The sequence below is a fragment of the Sinocyclocheilus anshuiensis genome, unplaced genomic scaffold, assembly GCF_001515605.1.
Source record: "Sinocyclocheilus anshuiensis isolate Anshui unplaced genomic scaffold, SAMN03320099.WGS_v1.1 scaffold1360, whole genome shotgun sequence".
Classification (NCBI taxonomy): domain Eukaryota; kingdom Metazoa; phylum Chordata; class Actinopteri; order Cypriniformes; family Cyprinidae; genus Sinocyclocheilus; species Sinocyclocheilus anshuiensis.
Window position 1 is genome coordinate 595596 of NW_015546110.1, and position 25452 is coordinate 621047.

At 37.9% G+C, this 25452-nt stretch overlaps 1 protein-coding gene across 5 annotated transcripts in view; it reads left to right on the forward strand.

Annotated features, from left to right (window-relative positions):
- Positions 1-18157, forward strand: part of thrb (thyroid hormone receptor beta) — a 124880-nt gene extending 106723 nt beyond the window's left edge. Inside the window, exons 1-8 of one of the 5 annotated variants that reach the window (XM_016502387.1) lie at positions 3583-4144; positions 6223-6323; positions 6660-6807; positions 8196-8401; positions 10059-10145; positions 10820-10966; positions 12459-12717; positions 17297-18157. In XM_016502387.1, coding sequence (XP_016357873.1) covers positions 3808-4144; positions 6223-6323; positions 6660-6807; positions 8196-8401; positions 10059-10145; positions 10820-10966; positions 12459-12717; positions 17297-17538 — 1527 coding nt within the window. In that variant the 5' untranslated portion in view covers positions 3583-3807 and the 3' untranslated portion in view covers positions 17539-18157. Of the gene's footprint in view, positions 1-3582; positions 4145-6222; positions 6324-6659; positions 6808-8195; positions 8402-10058; positions 10146-10819; positions 10967-12458; positions 12718-17296 lie in introns of those variants that run through there. The other 4 variants (XM_016502388.1, XM_016502390.1, XM_016502389.1 and 1 more) reach the window with 4 other exon arrangements.
- The last annotated feature ends 7295 nt before the right edge of the window (positions 18158-25452 follow it).

A 25452-nucleotide genomic window follows, 5' to 3' on the forward strand; every position in this document is an offset into this window, starting at 1 on the left:
AAACATATGCAAAACGCTTGAACCGGAAGCAACGAGACCCGGTTAACAGAATACGGAAGTCTGTTGCGCATAACCCCTATTGAGTTCAAAGAGTGAACCTTTTGCTGATTGTTTGTTACTCCCATCATTTGCGCAAAGCGTAGGAAGAAGGTGGATAATAAGCTCAGACAAATTTTTGGCGAAACAGTGTTTTTTTGTTTATTTCTTTATTTATTGCCACTATTAAATGCAAAATTGCTCTGTAATTACTCTCTAATGATTAGAGCTTGTCACATTGAGTTAAAGTATACATGCAGCGCTGCTTAAGATTTAGGGTAATATGAGGTAACTCATAAGGCAGCCTCATTTTGAAACAGTCCTAATGCTGAAAATGTGCTTGTTATGCCTTAAAATGCTGTCTAGGAAGGCAGCTCACTGAGATTTGGAAAAGAGCTTATTGTTGTGGCAATACATGTATTGGCCACACTTTATTTTTAGGTCCAGTTCTCGCTATTAACAAACCATTAACAATGATTTGCTCTGAACAGTGGCTGAATTATGTCTAGATCAGTGACCATATTGATCAGTTATGTCTAGATCACTAATAGTATTGATCAAGGCCTCTTGCCATGACAGCTTGTAGCGTGGCTTCTCTTGTAAATCACTTCGAGTCATCACAAGTCCCTCGTTGTGGGTCTTTTGTCTTTGTGCTGTTGGGAGTCACCGGCGAGTCTTGTAGGGATGAGAGCGTATTGTTTTGATCTTTCCCTCAGGTCACCCTGGCCGTGTGTTGAAGGTGGCCTCAACGAAGCTCTCTGCTCAGGTAACGCTGGGGACATCTGGCTCAGGAAGCCATGTCAACCCAGGCCCTATCCCCAGTGCTGTGAGGGCCACCATCCGAAAACTCAACATGACCAGCCTTGAACCCCGGGACCTCAAGTGATCGATCCCGGAGGGAATAAATTGGTGGAAAACACGCTAGTCGGTGCATAATCACTCAGACCTGCCAAACTGAACACACAGTTCCTACATAAACCAGCGAGCCGTGTGCTGAGACTCAGAGAGTGAGCGGTAGGGTTACGGAGGTGTTCTTGATTATTGGGTAACTTTAGGATCTCCAGTGGTCTGTGATGGATCAGTCATCTTTTTGAGGAGGTTTTGAGGAGGCTGCGGTTGGGACTGTGAGAGGACGTTTCTTCCTTAAATCTAGGTTAATTGGTAAGTTTGTCATTTTTCTTCTTCAGTAAGATTTTACGTTATGATAACTGCAGTCCAAAGTAACAGTATGTGTTTGTTTTAAACCTGTTCTGATGTATTGGGTTTGGATGTTGAGGGGTAACATCTGCAATGTCAAGAACATCACCAGTCCTGGATATTTTAATTACTGGGCATAGAAATCCTTTACAGTTGGATAATGATCGTATGCAATTAGGTGGAAATGGCCAAAGTGGCGAAGGGCTGTCAAAGGGCACAGGCTCTAATCCAGAATGCTAGATGTTTAATGCAGTTCACCTATCATGATCTAGAGCACTTTAACCATTTGTGCCTGCTCAGTTTAAAAAATAATAATTAAGCAAATCAATAAAGCATTGATGGTCCAATTCTCGGTATTAACAAACCATTAACTATGACTTTTGCCTCAATAAACTCCTCTAATTTGATGCTTATTAATAGTTAGTAAGGTAGTTGTTAAGTTTAGGATTATGGATGCAGAATATGGTCATGCAGAAACATGTGGTTTATAAGCACTAATAAACAGCTGATATGTTAACAATAGGCATGCTAATAAGCAACTAGTTAATAGTGAGAATTGTTCCCTATACTAAAGTGTTACCAGCTTTTCAAGATTCCTAATCTGAAAACGATTTCTTAGATGTGTTTTGTGGTATTCTATATCATAGTATAAATCACATATACTGAAAATATATCTTGTAAATATTTGGAGGTTGTTTTGTTTTTTTTTTGTTTTTTGTTGAAGCACAGAGCAGAGACCGATTGTTCAGATGTGTGCTAATGTGTCTGAATGTTGTTTTTGGCAGTTGAAGTCTTTATGAAATCCCTGTGAAGATTAGGCTTATGTGAGACGGTCACCTCATCAAAACGTTAAACTGGTATCAGGCTGTGTTGTGGAGGGGCTTTGCCTCAGGAGCCCTTGCTAAAAACAGCTGTTACCTGCGGCTCACTTTGGCTGTCTTAACTCTCAGCCTCATAACCCAGTTTCCACCACAGAGTTCGTTTGATCTCAGGCACTGTTTTATTGTATATTCCTGAAGATTTTTTTTTTAGTGACTTCAGTATTTTTACTGATAATTCAGTATGTAGACAGTGATTGAAGCTAGGGAGAGTAAAAAATAAATTGTATTGCTGGCTGAATAAAATGTGTGGTGACAGTTATTTCATAATACATTTCAATGTTACTTGTATTTAGTTAAGGTTATATAGACGTTGCATTTGTATTACAGTTAAGATTACAAAAGAACGTTGTCCTAATTTGGTAACACTTTACAATAAGGTTCCATTTGTTAACATTAGTTAACTACATTAGTTAACATTAACACTGAAAAAATACTTCTAAAGCATTTATTAATCTTTATTTTAACATTTACTAATATATTATTAAAATCAAAAGTTGTATCTATTAATGTTATTCGGTGGACCTGTGCTAATGAACAGTTGTATTTTTATTAACTAACTTTATCAAATAAAAATAAATACTGTAATGCATTGCTTATTGTCAGTTAATGTTAATTAATGCATTAAATATAGTTAACAAACGGAACCTTACTGTAAAGTGTTACTCCTAATTTTTTCAGATGAAAACTATGGGTAACACTTTATTTTAAGATGTCCTTGTTACACGTTACATGTACTTACTATTATAATAACAATACATTATGCATAATTACATGCAAGTAACCCTAAACCTAGCCCTAATCATATAGTAAGTACATGTAGTTAATTAATATCACTCAGTACTTAAATGTATAACTACACTGTAACCAGGACACCTTAAAATAAAGTGTAACCAAAATATGTAGATAAATGACAGGCATACAGTGGTCTTCTAGTATACTTCCATTTGTAAGTGCACAACTATCAGCACATTTTGTTTGTTTGTATAAACAAGAACATCTTCTGTGGTAATGCATTCTGACTCTGCAGACATCTTAGTGTGCATGTATAAAAGTGTGTTTTTCTATAGGACAGTAAATGGACTGATGGCAGGACCGGTCCACATTTTATTAATTGCATGGTCATTTGCATGAAGTTATGCATCAGTAAATGTGTCTGAAACCCTCACGAGTCACTCCATTTAGGATTAGGCCAAATGACAATCAATATGACTGATCACAGCTTAAGACCAGCGCTTGAAGCGCCTCATATCTGAAATCAATAAACTTCAGCTTTTTGGGATTGTGACTGTAATCTCACCGTTTTAGCCAGGCTGGGTCTGATGGTGACATTAGCGTGGTCTGATCTGTTTGAAGGTGCGTCATGCACATGTATGACGGCCTTCCGTCCGAGGATGTGTCCCCCGGCTGTTCAACCTCTTGGATTTGTCCGGTGTCAGATTAAGAGAGCGTGCTCAGAAATCTTCCACCCAATTTGGCAGGGCGAGGGGCGAGTGGGGCGGGTGGATTCTCCATATATAAGAGCCGGTGTCCTCCAGGCAATTTTCACACAGTTTGCTTCACGACTTCATGTCGCCAATGCGACTCCGATCGCATTCTGCTCAAGTGCATTGAGCGCAGACAATTCTGTCGCATTACCTTCAGATTTTTTATATTTTTGTGTGCGTGTGTGGTTGTGCCTTTGAAGATTTTCGTAATGAATTACTGCATGCCAGACATGTATGACATAGGCCACGGTGTGAGCGGGGGATATGCGGGGCTTCCCGGAGGCGAGTACTGCATGTACGCTGGAGAAGGGCCCGGTTTCGCTCGCTGTGAGCCGCAGCCGTTACACCACCATCCTCCCAGCATGGAGCAGACCTGGCCACCCAGCCAGCCCTATGGGTGCCCGTTCACTGGGGGCAACCCTGTGTTCAAGAGCGAGTTGTGCTCCATGGACGTGCCTCTCACTCACTACCACCAACCAGAGTGCTACTTCGAAGGCAGGCCGGACTTCTCTCAGATGCAGTGGATGCAGGGGCCACACAGGAAAGGTATCGCAAGCTCTAGGAGAAGCATAGAGGTGCTGTTGGGTGCCAGAGTTTTGTCTTTTCTTGAGCTTATAATTGGCATGTTTTTAGGTGGATGCCTGTTTGCCTCTGTTACATGTGTAATAGTCTAATATCTCAATCCAAAAATAATGTACTCGGCAATTATAGTCAGTAAGTTCTGTGTTTAAATGTGAGATCGGATTAAGTAAGATTTGAAGAGTAACTCAGTTTTTTACCATTTTCAAAAAGCAAGTTTTATTGTGTTGGTAAGCTGTATTTTTTAGTTGTTTTTAACCTAATCAAAATAACCCAACTGCAGTTTGATTGAGATTAATTGGAATGCACAATGAAAAAGCGTGTTTTTGGAAAATGGTTAAAAACGGAGTTATCTGTTTTTGCAAATGAACTCTTCATTTCGATTTACAACTTTAAATGTAGTGTTTTATTGTCTGATGTTTGGGGATTGGTGAAATGCAGCAGTGGATGCTTTGCAAATGTGTCACTGCAGTCGATACTGAAGACAAGCTGAAGGAGCTTTTTTCAGGACTAACTTCATTTGTCCGAGACATTTTTCAAAGACATGGTGATTTGTTTTTGTAGGGGATGTGTGAAGCCAGTTTTCCTCAGTCGTTCTAGCTGAGTAACATGTTTAGTTCATCGCATTAAAACTATCAGTAACATTGTTGAAAACACTGTGATTTTATTTGAAACTGAACAACTTGGCTTGACACTTGCTTTGATAACTTCTGATAAATTCTAGTGCAATGGTATTCGACAATTTTTAAGTGTGCCATTTTATGTCTGTGTTCTCTGTTATAGCCTTCATTTGTGCCACTCAGAAATATAAATCAGTGTTAGCAAGCAGTGTTGGGGAAAGTTACTTTTAAAAGTAATGCATTACAATATTACGTTACTCCATAAAAAAAGTAACTAAATGTGTTACTTAGTAAGTTACTTTTTATGGGGGCTACTTTTTATACTTTTTATCTGGGCTGGGATTATTTTGTGGTTGTCTAAAGTCATTTTTGCTCATTAGTATGGTTGAATTGGATAATCGAAGACTTTGTTTAGCATAATTGGATTAAATCCAAAAAGGATATTTGTGTCATTTAACATATTAGATTATTGCAGGTTTGCGTCACATTCAGAGTTAGCATTTCACTGTTTCTATTTATTTTGAGGAATACTGAATCTGTGTGTGTGTGCTTGAGATGAGTAAATGCATGTTCACGTTTAGTCTAGATCTAGTCTAAGGCCTCTGCACTAACTCCCGATTTCTCTTAACATGTGGACAGGAGAGCCATGTGTCAGTCAATACATGAGAAAACAAAGGCAAAACTTATTTGAAATAGTAACTCAGATGTTTTCTTGTGAATGTGTTTCTTTACTAGTAACTTGAAAATACTAATCTGGTTTCGTAACTCGTGTTACTTGTAATGCGTTTCCCCCAACACTGTTAGTATGTATTGGAAAAGCTTGTATTACAGTATAGTGAAGCTGCTGTCTTCTGGACTGAACTTGAAGAGACTGTGCTCTTTTAAAGACCTACTCGTGGAGCTACATAGTGTATTGTATTGATCTTCAGTGTAGGATGGAGGTTTGGGGTATTGTGTGTTGTATTGATTTGTAAGGACACAGACAGAGGAACAGAAGGTTTGAGCTCATGTCCTCCCTCTGACCTCCACCAAAGACTCATTGATCAGATTGATTTGCTGCAAGCTGCCTAAACTTATGTGTGCCTTAAAACTTGTATTTCCTTGTGTTTCTGTCCCAATATAAAAGCATTCGGCTAAAATGATATTTTTTCCTCTATTTTTTAGTTCTCGTCTTTCTCACATTGCTCTATTTTCTCCTATACTTTTCTTTATTTGCACAGACTCTTAGTTTTAGTCACACTTTCTAAATGTAGCTGTTATAATTGAATCATTTTCCTGTTTGATGGTAAATTTAGAGTATCTTGAGTTTTTGTGTAGTTTTAAAACTTTGCAAACAATTTTATCTGTTCTCATGCAGATATTTTCAGGTTAAATTTGCTTATTTTATTGTAATGTGTTTCTGACTGTACCTGTAACTTCTTATAGGGTACATACCAAGTTACCTGGACAAGGATGAGCTGTGTGTTGTGTGTGGGGACAAAGCGACTGGTTATCATTACCGCTGCATTACCTGTGAGGGCTGCAAAGTGAGTGTTTCAGCTATAGAAAAGCACACTGCAAGAAAAAAAATCTGTAGAAAAATGCACTGGTAACTTTGTTAAACTTACAGATATTTCCTAAACCCTAAAACACAACACAATGCAATGCATAATAAAAAAAAAACATCTGTTAAAAATCAATACGGAAGATTCCCTCATATGAAAACAGTACACTGGATAAAAGTGTGTATTAAAAGTGCGTTAAGTACACTATTTATTACATTAATTACACGCCACATGTATCACACTCTGTTTGAACTACTCCGTTATGATATTTCTAGGAAGGTTCATGCTTAGCAATTAAATTAATTCTTGTTTTTAAAGGGTTTTTTTCGACGCACAATTCAGAAGAACTTGAACCCGACATACGCGTGCAAGTACGAGGGCAACTGCGTCATTGACAAAGTCACGCGCAACCAGTGCCAAGAATGTCGCTTCAAGAAATGCATCGCTGTCGGCATGGCAACAGACTGTGAGTAGCACACTTTCTGCAAATACAGGCACTTTACCGTCTCGGCAGCGGCCAAAAAGTTGATTTTGTGTTTGATTGGTAGATAAACAGACAGACACTATGTTTCCGTCCACCTATTTTTATGCACAATTTGGGATACCGCGTAAAAAATGCTGGATGGAAACTCCAAGATGTGCATAAATTCAAAAAATGTGCATAAAAAACTTATGCGCCCAACTAAGTCGGATACATTTCTTATCCGATAACTACGACGAAAACACTTTTACCGAATAAATTCCTTAATGCGCACCAAAAATGCATTACATTTCAAATTTGCACCTAACATACCTGTACATACTAAATTGTCTATTTTGTATATTGTGTTTTTGCACGTTGTCTATTTTGTATATTTGTATATTATTCTTTTTATTATCTGTGTATTGTCTTGTCACTGTCATTCTGTCGCACTGTGGAGCTTCTGTCACTAAAACATATTCCTCGTATGTGTAAACATGCCTGGCAGTAAAGCTCCTTCTGATTCTGATTCTGAAAAAAGCATTTGAAATGCTAGTTTCGTCATTCTAAAATTCCGTCAAAGTGCTTCATTCTAATTAACACCCAGAACTGCGTTCCCAAACAGCAGGCTTCGAAAATAAGAAAACATGACCGCGTTTCGTCTCGTAATCAGAGGCGGACAGTAGTGAAGTGTTTTTACTCTGCTTTAAAAGTACTTTATCACTTTGAGTGTTTTTCTTCAGAAAACTTTACTTCACAACATTCCAAAGCATAATATTGTACTTTTTACTGAACTACGTTTCATATTAAATATCATTTAATACTTAATTAGATTAGAAATCTATTACTTTCTTTCTTTTACTCAAGTAAAAGTAATTAAAAGATTTACTTCAGTACAAGGAAGTACTACATTTTTAATGTTCTTAAGTATTAAAGGTAAAACAAACAACAACTTTTATTTATGAAATGTAGTGTAGTAAAAAGTATGGCATTATGCTTTGGAATGTAGTGAAGTAAAGTTTTCTAAAAAAAAAACACTCTGATAAACTACTTTTTAAATTTTTTTATTTACTTGAGTAAAGTAAAAATACTTCACTACAAAAAGGCATAAAAGCCCATCAAAATAACAAAAAATACTTCACTACTGTCCGCCTCTGCTCGTAATTTATTGTATTCAAAAATTATTATATGCAGTGCCTTAATTCTCCTACTGCAGCTAATTTAATTTTTCTTCGTGATATTTAGCGCAAGTTAATCAGGAAGTGACGATTTTGTTCTCTTCAACTCACTAGATGGAAACGGTGCTGTATTCGCAAATGTTTTTCATGATATTCCCATTCTGCGTTTAATTCGAAACTTTTAGCTTTTGTGTGTTGCTGTTGTTGTTCCTCCAGTGGTGTTGGATGACAGCAAGCGTCTGGCCAAGCGGAAGCTGATCGAGGACAACCGCGAGCGGCGGCGGCGCGAGGAGCTGCAGAAGACGGTGTGGGAGCGACCCGAGCCCACGCAGGAGGAGTGGGAGCTCATCCAAGGCGTCACCGAGGCTCATATGGCCACAAACGCCCAAGGCAACCACTGGAAGCAGAAGCGCAAATTCCTGGTGAGAGGTCCCTTGCCTGACGAGCGCATCGCAGCGATGTTTCTTGTGTTTTAGGATGTTTCTTTGTTTTGGGTGGGATTCTGTTTTTTGTTTTACCCTACCACAACCCTAGATTCCCCAACCCTTCCCACACAATTCCCAAGCCCTTCCTCACCGCTGTTCCCAATGTTAATATGTCCATGTTTTTGTATCTCCTTGTAGAGTGGGGAGTGTTAGATGGACGCTGGAGTCTCTACCGCAAAGGCAGCAGCACTAACTTTAACGGAACACCTTTGTCCTTCTTTTCTCAAGCTCTGTTTCCTAAACCAAAACTGTTATCTCATGTTTGATATGTCTCTTCTGATCTTCCTCTCTCTGTCTTTCTCTAACACAGTTTCTAATTGTTCTTGTGTTCTCTTGAATCGAACTCTCCTCTACAGATTGAAGTTCTGTTTGAGGACTCTTTTAACACCGCTGTGGGTTTCCATGAGACGCTTAGTTGCCTTCTTAAAATGCTTGCAATTGCGTTTCATCACTGTCAAATGTTTAATTTGGCCATTACATTTACTTTACAGTTCTGCATGTTACAGCATTAAGATATAGTTGGTTCAATAGCTTTTCTGATTTGAAGTGTGTGTTTTCTAAACCACTAGAGGAACCAGATGCAATTGCAGTCTTTCTGTATGAGCAGCCAGACACAACAGCATAAGTTAATTTTTTTTAAATTGTGTTCGGTAACACTACAAGTTCTATTAAACTTCACTTACTCTATGCATTAGAAATAATGCATTAGAGTTGGCAAGTTCAATTCATTTCTGTCTGCTTCAAAACTCTGATTCAGAGATTTGTTAACATTGCTCAAAAATGTTCTCGGAAGTCAATTTACAGTAAAAATGTATGTAAATATTACTCATCACTATAGTATATTGGTCCATAATAATCCTTTTTGAATAACATTTTAAATATATAGCGAAAATGGACCTCATTCATGAAACACGTGACGCAGAATTAATTTCTGTGTGAATTGTTCATAAAACAATCTTACAGAAGTTGTTGCATTGAATTAAATGGTTTTAACAAACCTTATAGCCAGTGTTGGAAAGGTTACTTTGGAAATGTAATAGGTAAATGTAAATCTAAAAGTGTAACTATTTCAATTACTTTATTAAAAGAATGTAACTAATTACTTTTTCTGAAACTGATTACAATTACATTTATTTTGTAATTAAATTACGTAATTTTGTTGCGTGTAACTAGTTACTGCCCAACGCTGCTTATAGCTTTGAATCGTGCATGAAGCCCAGTGTCTGTTTGAACAGACTGTGAAGCCACTTCAGATTAGCATGAAATGTTTGTCAAAGGGCTAAAAATAAAACAAAAAAAGTCAAAATCCCCTAGTCCTAATTTTCATGCATTGTGTAGTAGAACATAAAATTAGTCTTCCTAAACCATTTCACAGTAAAAAATCAAAGACATCTCTGTGCAGTTATTCCGTGCGTAATGCGTAATGCAAGATTATTTTAAAGCCTGGAAATCCATGGAAACTCCACACGAACTTAATATCTCACTGTCACTTTCTGTCTGCACTCTCACCTGTCCAGTTTAAACTTGTTCTTTGTAGTTGACTTGACTCGGGTTCTTCATTGAAACTTCACGATCCCTGTTGATTGCCCAACAGGTCGAGGAAGCAATGCTACTTAATGAAATAACATGTAATTTATTCTGTACTTCTGACCAGAGTGCAGTGGGGGTGAAGGAATCCAAGGTAAGAACCAGCAGAGCAAACACATTTATTCATGTTTTTATCCAAAAGAAACGCTCTCTCAAATTCTCAGCTGCTTCCATTTCTGTCACGTTTTTTTTTTTTTGCGGATAAATCGACGTGCTGAATGCTTAAGGCATTTGTTTGGCGTGTTTGTGTAGCTCTCTGCTCGCTGTGTCAGAATGAAGGTGTACACAGAAGAGGAAAGCTGAATAATTGACTAATGCCAAAGGGGAACATCAGGCTGGTTTTGTGCTGTACTCAGCTCCCAGTCTTCATTTGACCCTCAGTCTGGCTTTGTTTTTGTTTTGTTTTTGCTCTGTCTTTCACGTCACATTTTTCTGGTCAGAAGGGCACAAATCTTAAAAAAAATAATAAAAATAACATTCAAATATCAGTGGATAACCCTAGTCAATAAGCTCCCCACAGAAGGAGATATCAAAGATGCTTCTCTGCTCTGATCTTCCTCTAGTTTAAGTTTCTCATCTTTCCTCTTTTCCCTCTTAATAACTGGGCTCCACTCTTGTTTCGATGATGTCTTGCTGTACTCTGGCCTTCTTCGTGCTTTAGAGGGGAATGAGGATTTGCTGTGTCACACCTTCGTCTCTGTGATTGTCCACTTCCTGTAAGTGCCTGTGTTACTGAGCTCAATGCCCCTCCCCTTCCTGTTGTTGCAGCCCGAGGACATCGGCTCTGCGCCCATCATCAACGCACCAGAGGGGAGCAAAGTGGACATCGAAGCCTTCAGTCAGTTTACAAAAATTATCCCCCCCGCCATCACTCGTGTTGTGGATTTTGCCAAAAAGCTGCCCATGTTCTGTGAGGTAAGAACGGCGTACCATGCATCAAACACAGGAAATGAAACTGAGCGGTTGGTCAATGTGGGTCGATGCACGGTGGCCGATAGAGCTCAACACGCTGCAAATGAAAAAACACGTGCAAATTAAGAAAACATCTTCATTAGTTTGACAACATGCGCGCGCTGCAATGCTCACAACACAACCAAACAAAGAAGAGACCACTTCGGAAAGGTTTAAGGGAACTGCAAAGTGACGAACATGACTGGGACATGTTTATCAATGTTTGCTCTGAAAGCTGAGATTTTTGTTTATTTTAACATCCTGATCATACGATTCCTTAGCTGTTTTAGTTAAGAAAACATCTTCATCAATTTGACAACACGCGCGCTGCAAACAGGCACAGACCACATCTGAAATGTTTAAGGGAACAGCAAAGTGACGAACATGGCTGAGACATATTTATCAAGGTTTTCACTGAAAGATTTTTAAAGAGATTTTTGTTTACTTTAACATCCTGATCATATGAGTTCTTGCCTTTTTTGGGGGGATATTATTAGCCTAAATAAGCTGTCGAAATACACAATTACTGTAAATGTGAAACGTAAGCTGGCTAGCTTACTTTTACAACTTCCCTTACAAAAATTAACCGTAGCCTGTGGTTTTACTATTAAATTTAATAAATTAATAAATACATTAATATTAGTGCTGTCAAACGATTAGTCGCGATTAATCGCATCCAAAATAACAGTTTTTGTTTACAATATGTGTGTACTGTGTATATTTATTATGTATATATAAACACACACACATACAGTATATATTTAAGAAAAATATGGTATGTTTAATATTTATATATATAAGAATATAAATATTTACATGTAAATATTTTCAAAATATATACATGCATGTGTGTGTATTTATATATACATAATAAATATACACAGTACACACACATATATCATGTAAGCAAAAACTTTTATTTTGGATGCGATTAATCGCGACTAATCGTTTGACAGCACTAATTAATATATAAAAAATAAATAAAACCAAAAATGGTTACTATAGTTAAACCATGCACAAATTAACCACGAAGTTACTACACTAACCATACTTTTGGTATTTTTATAACTGTGGTTATACAAATGGTAATAAATACGCCAAAAAAAACGTGGTTAATTTTCATTTTGTTGTGATCTGTGCTACTTGCGCATTTCTCTATTTGTTTGTGTTGTAAGTATTTGCAGTGTGTTTCTTTGTTGGTTTGTGTTGTGCGCTGTCAAACTGATGAAGATGTTTTCTTGATTTGCCGCTGCTTTTTCTATTTGCATGTGTTTTCTGACGTTGCAGCGCGTTGAGCTCTCTTGGCCACTGTATCGATGTGCTGTAGAACAGATTGATCAAAGCAGAAAATGCATCAAAGTGAGGAAATTAAATCATTTAAAGAAGAGATTACATGTCTGGATACACACCAGCACATATGATGACTGATTAATGTGTAATGTGTGTCCTTGTTCAGCTGCCTTGTGAGGACCAGATCATTTTGCTGAAGGGCTGCTGTATGGAGATCATGTCTCTGCGAGCGGCAGTGCGATACGATCCCGAGAGCGAGACTCTGACGCTGAACGGGGAGATGGCCGTCACACGGGGCCAGCTCAAGAACGGGGGTCTGGGCGTGGTCTCCGACGCCATCTTTGATCTGGGTGTCTCGCTGTCCTCCTTCAACCTGGATGATTCAGAGGTGGCGCTTCTGCAAGCCGTGATCCTGCTTTCCTCCGGTCAGTGCCATCTTCACTTTCAGTCAAATCATTCATTCTTTTTCTTTTCCATCATATTAGGGTAAAATATGTTCACACAATTACCAGCCCTTTTAAATATAATTGCAAAAATCTTCATCTCTCTGCTCTTCTTCATGAGTTTCTTGTTCCAGTGAAAAGTCCTAAGAATGTTACATGGTCCAAAATTCCAAATGATGCAGGCAAATGTCAGTTGTCTGTGAATTCTATTTCCGCCGATGAATAAAAAAATAGAAAAAAAGGGAATTGCGACTTTTTTTCTCAGAATAGCATGATATGCTAAACTTGTAATTGAGTTTTAAATTCACAATTGCGAATTATACAGTCAGAATTGCAGGATATAAAGACAGAATTGCTAGATACTGCTTAGAAAGTCAGAATTGTGATATAAATGTGCAATTGTGAAAAATTCTGACTTAATTTCTTACAATTCTGACTTTTTTCTTGCAATAGAGTGTTTATACAGTATCTCACAATTATGACTTCTTTTCTCAGAATTGTGTGAAATAAACAGGCCATTGTGTATTATAAAGAAAAAAGTCAGGTTATATCTCAATTCTGACTTTATAACACACAATTATGAGTTTATATCTTTCAATTCTGAGAAAAAAATTCAGAATTGCGAGATGTAAACTCGCAATTGAGAGAGAAAAAAACAAGTCTGAATTGTGAGATAAAAAGTCGCAATTACCTTTATTTTTATTCAGTGGCAGAAACCAGCTTTCATAGTTGTCTTCTTTGGATTTCTACTTACAAAATATTGGCTAATGGTAAATTGGGTTAAAGCACATTTATGTGGCACCTTCATAATCAAAACATGACCAAATTGCAATAAATATAAGAATATCTGATCTCACTTTATTTTAAGGTCCAATTATTAACAAACCATTAACTACAACGTTTGCCTCAATAAACTATTGATTTGGTGCTTATTAATAATTAGTAAGGTAGCCCTATTAGGGCTGCACGATAAATCGAAATGGAATCGAGATCGCGATTCGACAGAAGCTGCGATGGTCATGCATATCTTTCAGTGAAGCACGGTTCTGTGATCAGCAGTAAATCTCCATCCAAAGGCCAGAAGGCGCTCTCGTGCTGAAACTCCAAATACGCCTCGCAGAAGAAACCCAGAAAATGCCTATCGCTGCAGCTGAATATTTAACAAAATGCGCATGACAATCGCATTCGATTATTCGTGCAGCCCTAGTCCCTATGCTAAAGTGTTTCCGAATATCCTTATGCATGCAAATGCAGTCAGAGAGAGAAGCATGCATGTCTTAAAGAAGGATGTACTATAACTAAAACGGTGAAAAAATCTTATGAACTACTAGATCTGGTGAACCTCATAAAGCAGAGTCTTTGCTCTCCTTCATGAGCGATTAATGCCGCGGTGGTCAATACTAGCCGTGACTTCCACCAGGAGTCTGTTTACAAGCTATTAGGCCAGCTGCAGAGGCTGTTCCTGAGTGCGATTACCCAGGATTACACAGGCCACTGAGGGGAAACCTCTTAATAACGCTATTAAAACAGGATTACACTTCAACTGAGAATGATCAATAGGTAAAGACGTCAGTGCCCACGTCCAGTCCTGTACAGATCTGTTATCGATTCCTGCCCGTTTAAACATATTGTCCAGTGTTACAGCTGGGCGAACCTGATCAATGACTATAGTGTCATTTTTTGATAATTAACTAGTTGTCATAAAGGTCTTTTTGATTTTTTTTTCTTTTTCTTTTTTTGCATGAACACATGGAATGTTTCTAGTACTGTAACAAATCAGCTGTCATTGGTCATGCAAAAACTAATAATAGCTAGATTGCAATGGTCTCTTCTAATTCTACATGGATTTTTTTTTTCAGGTGTTGAATTTCAATAGCAGACTAGTGGCACAGATTTGCAGTCAGGCGAAGGCAACAGTTGTTTAGTATTTAAAATGTGGTTGTTTACTGGCCAAACTTCCCTCTTTTCTATGCCATTGAGGCTCATTATAGAATGTGCTGGATTCATTCATTTCAGTGCCACTGAACGCTGGCAGTCAACAGGGTTTTACAAACAGTAATTTTAGACTGGCTTTTTAAACTTTGTGTACAGAAATCTAGAGTTGCCTAATTTTAAATTCTTGCTGTCTTTCACCAGTTTTGGCCACATTTAAGCAGTGTTGGGAAGTTTACTTTGTAAATGTAATAGGTTACAAATTACCTATTTAAAATATGTACTGTTACTATTTCAATTAATTTATTGAAGTAATGTAACTGATTGAATTGTATTACTTTTTGGTTACTTTTTTACATTTCTGATGAATGTTTGAGACGTTTAAAGCAGGCAGGTTTAACCTTACAGTAGTACTCAATAATGATTACTGTCAGATTTCTCAGAATCCTTCATCACTTGAATTAATTAAAATTAATATTAAATTTTAAACCACAGCCACCACAAAATCAGACTTTAGCACCTCTTTTTACTTTTAGGTCATTCTGAGGTTAAATACAGATTTATGATCATAATCATAACAAGAAACAGTTCAATAGCTATGATACTGTTTTTAAAATCAAACGTTTGCATAGATATGACAGGAAACACTGGCATCTAACAATGCAATGGAAAAAAAAACTCTTAAAGATAAAGCATATTCATGAACCCAAATAGGAAATAAAAAGTTATCGAGAAAGCATATTCTGTGTCCTAAACTCCTGAAACATTGGTTACTTATATTTTTGAGCAGTCAATGCAATTTGGTAAAGAAATCAATTGTCTGTGTGTGTGTGTGTGTGTGTGTGTGTGTGTGTGTGTGTGTGTGTGTGTGTGTGTGTGTGTCTGTGTGTGTGTGGTTCAGGTGTACCCTAAGTTATAGGGACAAAATGTTCCCACAAAGATGGCAATATCCAAAATCCTTGTCTTTGTAGGGATATGTTTTGGTCCCCACGAGGAAACAAGCTTATAAATCATACAAAATTAAGTTTTGAAAATCTAAAAATGCAGAAAGTTCCCTGTGAGGAGTAGGTTTAGGGTAAGGCGATAGAAAATACAGTTTGTAGAGTATAAAAATCATTACACCTATGGAATGAACCCATAAAACCCAACCTGTGTGTGTGAAAATATTCAGATGTAACCCCCTTTGTAATTGTTAACATTTTCAAAAGTAACTGCAATTTAATTACACATTTTTCTCAGTAACTGTAACAGACTACAGTTGCATTTATTTTGTAATTAAATGACGTAATACTGTTACATGTAACTAGTTACTCCCTAACACTGCGTTTAAGTAGGACACAGTCAGTGCAAATTGTGATTAACACAAATTTTGTGGGCATATTTGCAGCATATTTACATGATTACATGAAGCGAGTGTTAAACGGTTAGTTCACCACAAACTTTTCATTAATTTTTTCATTCAAATTTTCAGATTTTTTTTATTCATCATTTACTCACCCTCATGTTGTAAGACTTTCTTCTGTGGAAAATAAAAAATATATATTTTGAGAAATGTGTTTTGTTTGTCCATACACTGGAAGTTAATTTTGACTTTTGTGTGAACTACCCCTTTAAAACAACATGTAAATAAACGCTATCAGCAGGCTGGTCTACAAATACTTTTCTTCTGGAAGTTGAATGACTCAAAATAGACTAGGAAAAATAATGATAAAATCACAAGGCATCACCTTCAAGCCCTTGCTTTATTTAAAGAGTTAGTTCACACAAAAATTCTGTCATTAATTACTCACCCTCATGTCGTTCTAAACCCGTAAGACCTTCATTCATCTTCAGAACACAAATTAAGATATTTCTGATGAAATCTGAGAGCTCTCTGACCCTCCATAGACAGCAAGGATCCTTACACGATCAAGGCTCAGAAACGTAGCAAGGACATCGTTAAAATAATCCATGTGAAATCGGTGGTTCAACCGTAATATTACGAAGCTACGAGAATACTTTTTGTGCGCAAAGAAAACAAAAATAATGACTTTATTCAACAATTCGTCTCCTCCGTGTCACCCTATAGCGCCATTTTAGGAGAGTATCACATACGTAAACAGTGTATGCAATGTATGTACGCAGATACGTTAGTTTACGTTCAGATCAAAGCATAAACAACAAAAACAGCGTATGATGCAGCTGACACAGAACAGCATACATTGTTTACGTATGTGATACTCTCCTAAAATGGCGCTATATGGTGACGCGGAGGAGACGAATTGTTGAATAAAGTCATTATTTTTGTTTTCTTTGCACACAAAAAGTATTCTCGTAGCTTCGTAATATTACGGTTGAACCACCGATGTCACATGAATTATTTTAACGATGTCCTTGCTACGTTTCTGAGCCTTGATCATGTAAGGATCCTTGCTGTCTATGGGAGGATCAGAAAGCTCTCGAAATTCATCAAAAATATCTTAAATTGTGTTCTGAAGATGAACGAAGGTCTTACAGGTTTAAAACGACATGAGGGTGAGTAATTAATTACAGAATTTTCATTTTTGGGTGAACTAACCCTTTAAATGGTTTGAATGCATTTTGAAATCAAACTCAGCCGTCCTATTTTCCCCTCTTTTTTCGCCGACAGATCGTCCAGGTTTGACGAGCGTAGAGCGGATAGAGCGCTGTCAGGAGGAGTTCCTCTTGGCCTTCGAACATTACATCAACTACCGCAAGCACAAGGTGGCTCACTTCTGGCCCAAGCTGCTGATGAAGGTGACAGACCTGCGCATGATCGGTGCCTGCCATGCCAGCCGCTTCCTGCACATGAAGGTGGAGTGTCCCACGGAGCTCTTTCCGCCCCTCTTCCTGGAAGTGTTCGAAGACTGACAGCCAACCAGTCAGGCCAAGCTGCTCCCACCAACACGACCTCCACAGATCCGACCACCCTCAGACTCCATCTCCCTGTTCCCGGTCACATGACTCTGTTGCACTACTGAGCGTCATTTCATTCCACAGTTTTAGGAGTAGCTCTCTGGCCTATTTTGAATGGAACCATTCCTTTTACAAAGCGGGTACATGTGAATAGCGTTACAGTTTTTTTATTTCACTCTTTGTAAAAAGAAAAATCAGCTTTCTGTTACTCTAGTTTTTTTTTGCCCAATGTTAAATTGTTTTATTTCTGATCATAGTCTTTGATGCCACTTAACGGAGATGTATGAACTATGCATTCGGGTTTCGTGTCACACGTCAGGCCTCAGAAAGGAGACAAAGAACACCACACTTCGAAGGAGGACAGCAATGTTTGGTTTCCTTTCACGTCCCTTATCTGTTGGTCTAAAGGTCTTTTCATTCTCACATTAATCGCTGATGTCATTTCCAGTCAAAACATGCTGCAAGACTCCGAGGCTGCATTCCAGTTCATTTTTTATACCCTTCACTCGCTAACTTCCCTCCGTCTCGTTCACTCGGATGTCATTGATTACGTTGCATGAGTGCCCACTTCTGGCGGGCTGAACTGGAACGTCCTAAGCCCTTGATCACTTAAAATCCGCTATGGAGTTGGATTATTGTTAAAATTTTTCTCCTTATTAATTTGTTTGGTGCAGCATTCTATATAGGTATGCTTGGGCTGTTATAAATGTAAAAAAAAAAAATCATTTATATAGGTGTTTGGGGTGGGGATAAATTAAACACGGTCTACAATGACGTCATAATCGTGTTGCATTATGGTCTGTGGAGCGGCCTGAAGTTTTAAAGCCACTAGAAGGCAAGCCTGCAACCATTAGACAAAAAAGAGTAACGGCTAAAGCTAACGCTTCTAGTCTGGCAGTACATGGGAAATAAAACCAGAGGCCATTTTTTTGCAGTCAGCCGGTGTTGCATTGCTTCAGTCCAAAAGAAGTTAAATAAACTTCGCGCATGCGCCGCTCAGAAGTGACACGTGGAAACGCAGCGGAGAGATCAAAACAAAACAACGGTCACTTATTAGAAGTACAAAACGAGCCCTTGTTCAGGGGTTCACAGTTTTTTGGTTCTGTTGAAAACAAAAGAAGATATTTTGAAGAATGTTGGTAATCACACAGTTGACGGTAGCCATTGACCTCCATAGTATGAAACAAAATACTATGGAAGTCAATGGCTACCGTCAATGGTTTAGTTACCAATATTCTTCAAAATATCTTCTTTTGTGTTCAACAGCTGGAAGAAGCCCATTCAGGCTTGAGGGTGAGTAAAACGCAGCCTAATTTTCATTTTTGGGTGAACTAACCCTTTAAGGCACACTTGATCTGAGTTAGCCGTTATGCTTTCTCCAACAGTAAAGCCGCGGTCACACTAGACTTTTTGTTCCATTGACTTCCATTCATACGCATGCGAATGCATCAGACCAGAAACGCAAGCCCGTGCGAAGATATTTCGCATTTCGCTGCATAGCAAAGTTCAAGTTTGGTGAACTCAACTTCACCAAATTCGTGTCACGTGAATGCGTGAGACCAATAGAAGATCAGAACGTCACAAAGTGACCTCTCGGTACAGAAATGGAGGAATCGCTAATTTTAGAAGTGTCGCATCATCCTGCTTTATACAACACAACTTTAAAAGATTACAAAAATCACATAAAAAGAGTAGCGGCTTGGTTTGCGGTGGCAAGGGAAACAGGAGCGGATGGTACGTTTGAACTGTGAAACGTAATTTTATGTGATTTTTTTATTACATGAGATTTGTATGTGTGCGTGTGTGTACTTGATTAACTATACTTGTGACTGATTGTAATCACTTAAAGGGTTAGTTCACGAAAAAAGTTGAAAAAAAACGACTTTATTCAACAATTCGTCTCCTCCGTGTCACCCTGGTGCCATTTTGGAGAGTATCACATACGTAAACAACTTATGCTGTTCTGTGTCAGCTGCGTCACACAGATACGCTGTTTCCGTTCAGATCAAATCACAACAATGTAGGAAACAGATCCGGCGTGATGCAGCTGACACAGAACAGCATACACTGTTCAGATACGCTGTTTCCGTTCAGATCAAATCACAACAATGTAGGAAACAGATCCGGCGTATGAACGAAGGTCTTACGGGTTTGAAACTACACGAGGGTGAGTAATTAATGACAGAATTTTCATTTTTGGGTGAACTAACCCTTTAAATAGAAAATAATTATGACTAGTGAGGATATTTTGGCGCATGATGTCATATCCTGCTCCCGCCCCTTTTCGCAGCACCATCCGAACGAATTTCGCATGCTCAAAGAAAGTCTAGTGTGACTGTGGCTTAAGTAATACAGACCCTCTCATCTCCCTATAGTAAGACAATCTCTGTGAAGTGTGCATATGAAGCAGACTTGCACCCTCGGTCAAAATCAAGGGGTCGAGGCAGGTCTGTTCATATAAACTTCCCTCGTCCACTTCACCAAGTGGAACGCACTTCAGAATGGCGGTGGGGATTCCCCCGAGGGGATGTGCTTAGGGAAGTTCACCAGTGCGTGTTTAAAAGTGGAGTGGAACGCAGCCTGAGTCACAGATAATTAGCCTGCTAAACATTTTTTGGGCATTGACAATACATCTGTGCTTCTCTCAAATCACGTCTTTGATAACACACACTATGCGATCATCGCTCATGTGATCGAGCACCGATTTGCCTCACATTTCAGACATTTGTGAGTGATCTCCAGAAAACCTGAAGTCGGCCTAAAATTGTGTAGCCTATACCTTGCATAAGATACCTTTTTTAGTCCAAATTCCAAGGCAGTATTGCAGTCCTTTGTTGTGTTGCCTTCATATGCTTTTTTCAAAGCAGCTCGCTGGGTTTTGGAATCAGAACTGTTTTCTTAAAAAAAAATAAAAATAAAAAAATTGGCAAGGTGGCATGTCAGTCTTGATGGTGGTTGTGCCCTTGAGTAAAATCCTGTTTCTTTATTAGTGCACCTAAAAGCTTTTGGACAGGCAGACCTTCATGATACCGCAGTTAGAGTGCACGTAATGATGAAATTCATAAAAGTTTTTTTTTTTGATGAACTCAAATGTTGATCTCCATCAACTTTGAGCCCTTAAAGAAAAGATAGCCTCTAGCCAGCAGCCACTAACGTTAGCTCATTATGCCTCTATTAAGGTGCCAAAAACCTCCATGAAAAAATCCGTACTCTGTTTGGTCTTGTATCGAGCTGCTCGGAGGAACTTGAGGTCATGAGTTTTTACCCATCCGTCGCTAGATCCTTTGACCCGCAGGGATGCAACTCTATTCAGCTGAACGCTTCTTCTCTTCTATAGCTGTCACACGATAGACCAAGGCAATGCTTCTGCTTGAACTTGTTGGTGCTATGAGTTTGCCGATTTATACCTCCGGGAGTGCTGTCAGTTATCGTCTGGGTGATTGACGAGCGCAAATACACAAAACACTGAGGTCAGTGGTCAACCCTGCGACAAACAGGAATGCTTTCGGATGCGTCTGTGATTGTTGTTTCAGCCTGGTTTTACTTCTTTTACTGTAGTTTTTAATCTTTCTAGAGACGTCCTTGTTGTGCTGCAAGAGAGTTTGAATCTCACATACCTCTACTGATTATCAGGAACCGCCAGAACTGGTTTTTTTTTTCTTTCTTTTGCTGTTGAAAGATGGACATGAATTCAGATTCTCACCTCAAAACGCAGAGCATGTTCAATCAGTGTTTTGTTATAGTGATGCCTTTTGTAAGCAATAGAATTGCTCCAGTGGTTTTACATGTTGTGGATTACACAAACGTACACGCCAACGTAGATATTCAACAGACTCAAAGTCATTGCACAGACAATCAATGTGTTCGCAGAGAGTGTTATAGAAAGAGGGAAGTAAGGGCCACAGCCAGGGTCCAAAATGAATACTTTGCCACACCTGTCCGTTTACTCCTCGCCAAGCTCCTCACCACCTTAGTTATGCTCAGAAATCAAACATGCCCAGGCTAAATTTGTGTTTTACTAATTTTACTAGTTTGTATATATTTGATGTTAATTCTTCAGAATATAAAGAATATTCAGAATTCAGAATGTGTTTACAGTTCGATTTAAATCATGCATTATGTGTATTGTCTTATGTACTTGACAAAGCCAAGTTTTGTGTCTTTTCTTCGTGTCAGCACTTGGCAAATGCTAATTTTGGACCCTGGCCACAGATCAACACATGCATGCTCAGACACGCTGGGAGTCAATACTATTTCCTCTGAGCGCACAGGTAAAAAAACAAACAAAAAAACCCCCACAAACGCACTACAAAAATAAAGATATTTATGGTGTAAAGGAAAGAGGCTGTATTTTTTCAGACCGCAGATATTTTTTACATGTTATATGCACAATATGAACACTTTTGAGCAGTTTTACAACAAGGAAACAAAAGACTGTCTTTTCTCAAAAATCTCTCACCATTCTCAAACAGAAACCAGAGTCCTGTTTTTTAACAATCTCTCTTTAATGATCTCTCCTTAGTGTGCGTTTCATCATTCCAGATTCATTGGTAATGACAACTAATATATGCTATCTAATAATAATCACAGTAACAAAAAAATAATAATCCAGCACAACCAGTCACAAAAAGCGATCGTTACTGGATGTCGGAATAAAACCTAAAGCCCACACTCTAAAAAATGCTGGGTTAAATACAACCCAGTGCTGGGTAAAACAGGGACAAACCCAGCAATTGGGTTGTTTTGACAGCGGTTGGGTTACTACCCAGAAGGTTGGGTTAAACATTTAACCCAACCGCTGGGTCAAAACAGCCCAATTGCTGGGTTTGTCCCTATTTTACCCAGCACTGGGTTGTATTTAACCCAGCATTTTTTAGAGTGCATATTCAAAGAAACCGACCAGATCTCACCAAGCTGAACTGAAAGAAATGCATCCCCAGAAACAACTACAGCACATGTACTCCTGTTTCTACGTGTCTTAGTTAACATTTACCTGATTAGTCCACAGTATGCTGGTGGCATGAATAAGTGAATTTTGAATGTGAATCACGTTGTCCAACATGACAAGAAAATGTATTTCTTTCTCTCTCTTCAGTCTTTTTATTTTTATTTTTTTACCAAAACGAACGTATTGCACAAGCCTGCTGTGTGACAGTGGAACCTTGAATTTGAGTTTGGATCATAATGTGATTCGGATATCCTGGAAGAGACATTGCACTAGAAAATAATCCTGGATTTGGCAAAAGATGATGATGATGATGACATTTGCACCTAAGGTGAATAGGAGAATAAAGATGGTTTTGAGAAACCCCTGCATTATTTGTTGTGCTTTGTGAGACTCTGTATGCATTTTTTGGCCTTAATGAATTGATTGTATATAGCAGTCTTTATTGAATAGAATAAATGTGAGTTTCATTTAGATTGTCAAATTTCATATTACAATATTTTGCATGACAAGCCAATCAGTTTGCACTCTCAGATATTTTAACTTGACCTTCAGTGAATGCACTGATGATGACAGTTATGGTCATCTGTCCTTGTCCTTATCTGTGAAAAGATATATGACCAGACCACAACACGGTCTATGATCACAACCAAAGTGTTTTAATAAAAACAACACATTGGTAAAGATGAAACTCTATAAATAACTATATTTAAATGGCAAACAATTATAATATCAGCTGCTGCAGAATTTCAGGGAAAAGGTCTCAGAATTTCACATTAACATTTGATGTGTCCCAGAGCCTCTGATAGTTAGGATATTATGACACAAATATGATAAACAAGCTAATTTTAGCTCCAAAGTTATACTTAACTGAAATAACCTCTATCTCTTCGTTTCATTAGTCTGTTCGTAAAGTTAAGCTTACTTTTTAATATGCAAGTACAATTCATTGAGAAAAATGTGTCCTTATTCATTTTTTTAATGAAAAACAAAACTTTGTTTAAGGTGCCCCTGTTATGGATTTTTGAAAATGACCTTTCATGCAGTGTGTAACACAGCTCTAAGTGAATGAAAACATCCTGCAAAGTTTTAAATCTGAAAGTGCACCGTGTATAAAGTTATTGTCACTCAAAAGAAAGAGTCGACTCTGAATCATTGAAACGAGTCGTTTTTAAAACGAATCCTAAGCCGTTTTATGTTAACGTCAACATGAAACATTAGCATATTGCCCGCCCACTTGTTGGTCTTTTCGCGTTGGTCTGAATGAAAATGCAAATGCATTCTTTGCCACTAGGTGCTGCTTTTGGAGCAGTAAAATAGCTGTTTCCCCGGTAACGCTGTACACAAAGCAGCACTGTGCTCACAAACACTGCTTTATCAGGCATTACAGGCCTGATGCAATGAAAATGAGACCAATCGACCAATCACCGCATGAATTGTTGAGCGAATCGTTTGGGAGTCGTTGAGCTAGTAAGGTAAAAATAAATGCATATTATAAGACAATGAAAGTGTTTTTTGACCTTGCATGCATGTCAACCTGTTGTTGGGGACTCCCAAAACCAAAATATGAACCTTTCATAACCCATAATTGGGGCACTTTAACACAGAACCCATGCTTGATTTCTCATGTGATCTCACTAAACCCACAGTGCATTGCTGTACATGGGTGTAATTACATGCATTAATTACATTACCATTAGTTCAAGCCCGAAAGGGCAACAGAGTCGCGTGACAGACACAGTGATGACGCAGTACACAAGCCGCGGTTAAGACAGCTGACGTGCTATGATTTCTGACAGGCAGTTCACTCTTGAGCTGTAAAGGCACAGCCCTATTCTAGAAAAGGGGCGGGGAGCAGCAGCTCATTCGCATTTAAAGAGACATGCACAAAAACAGCCTGTTTCAGCTTCCACTCAAAGGAAAAATTGAAATCGCATCATATGACCCCTTTAACTAACATGAACAAAGAACATTTATTACAGTGTTTATTAATCTTTGTTTACATTAGTTAATACAAATACAGTTGTTCATTGTTAGTTCATGTTAGTTCACAGTGCATAAACTAATGTTAACAAACGCAACTTTTGCAAACAAACACTATTAATCTTAATAGTGCATCAGTAAATGTTGAAATTAATATTAACTAAGATTAATAAATGCTGCAGAAGTAGGCTATTGTTTATTCTTAGTTCATGTTAACTAAAGTAGTTAACTAATGTTAATTAATGAAACATTATTGTAAATTGTTTCCAAAATATTGTTCAAATTGTTACTGCCTTTAGTTATTATTTTGGAATAAATATAAAAATGCATAAAAACACTATGAAATGTATAATTAGTATTAAAACTATTAAATTAAATAAATAATAATATTAATAAAATACAAAATAAATATTACATAAAAAAGAGAACAATATAATTCTATTCTATCTGTATTTCAGACTCGTTCAGCTTTCCAGCACAGGTTAGAGCAGTTTAATAAATAAACTAGACGTTAATATTGCGAGTTACAGTTTATGTTGTCAATATTGGCAATGAATTATTAAAGACAGTCACTTGGTTCGTTCCTGAATGAATCAGCTGTTGGAAATCATTTGAAAGAATGACTCAGGCTAAATTCAAAATAGCATGTTCTAACACTATTATTATTTCTGCCATTTAAAGACATGACAGAACAATAGTAAAAGTAGTATGCCATTTCGAATTCAGCATCAGTGCCTCATAGTCTTGCCTCCTACCTAGTACCTATTGGCTTTATTCGTATTAATGTCATTAAAAAACAAACACATTTCTTATCCTGATTAAAAAACATTAATCTCATAGCATTATTTATGCAATTGTAATTGCAGGGTAAATGCATTCATGCCACCTCTAAGCTTCATTAAAATCTGTGTAAATATACCTAAATCTAAATCTAATATACC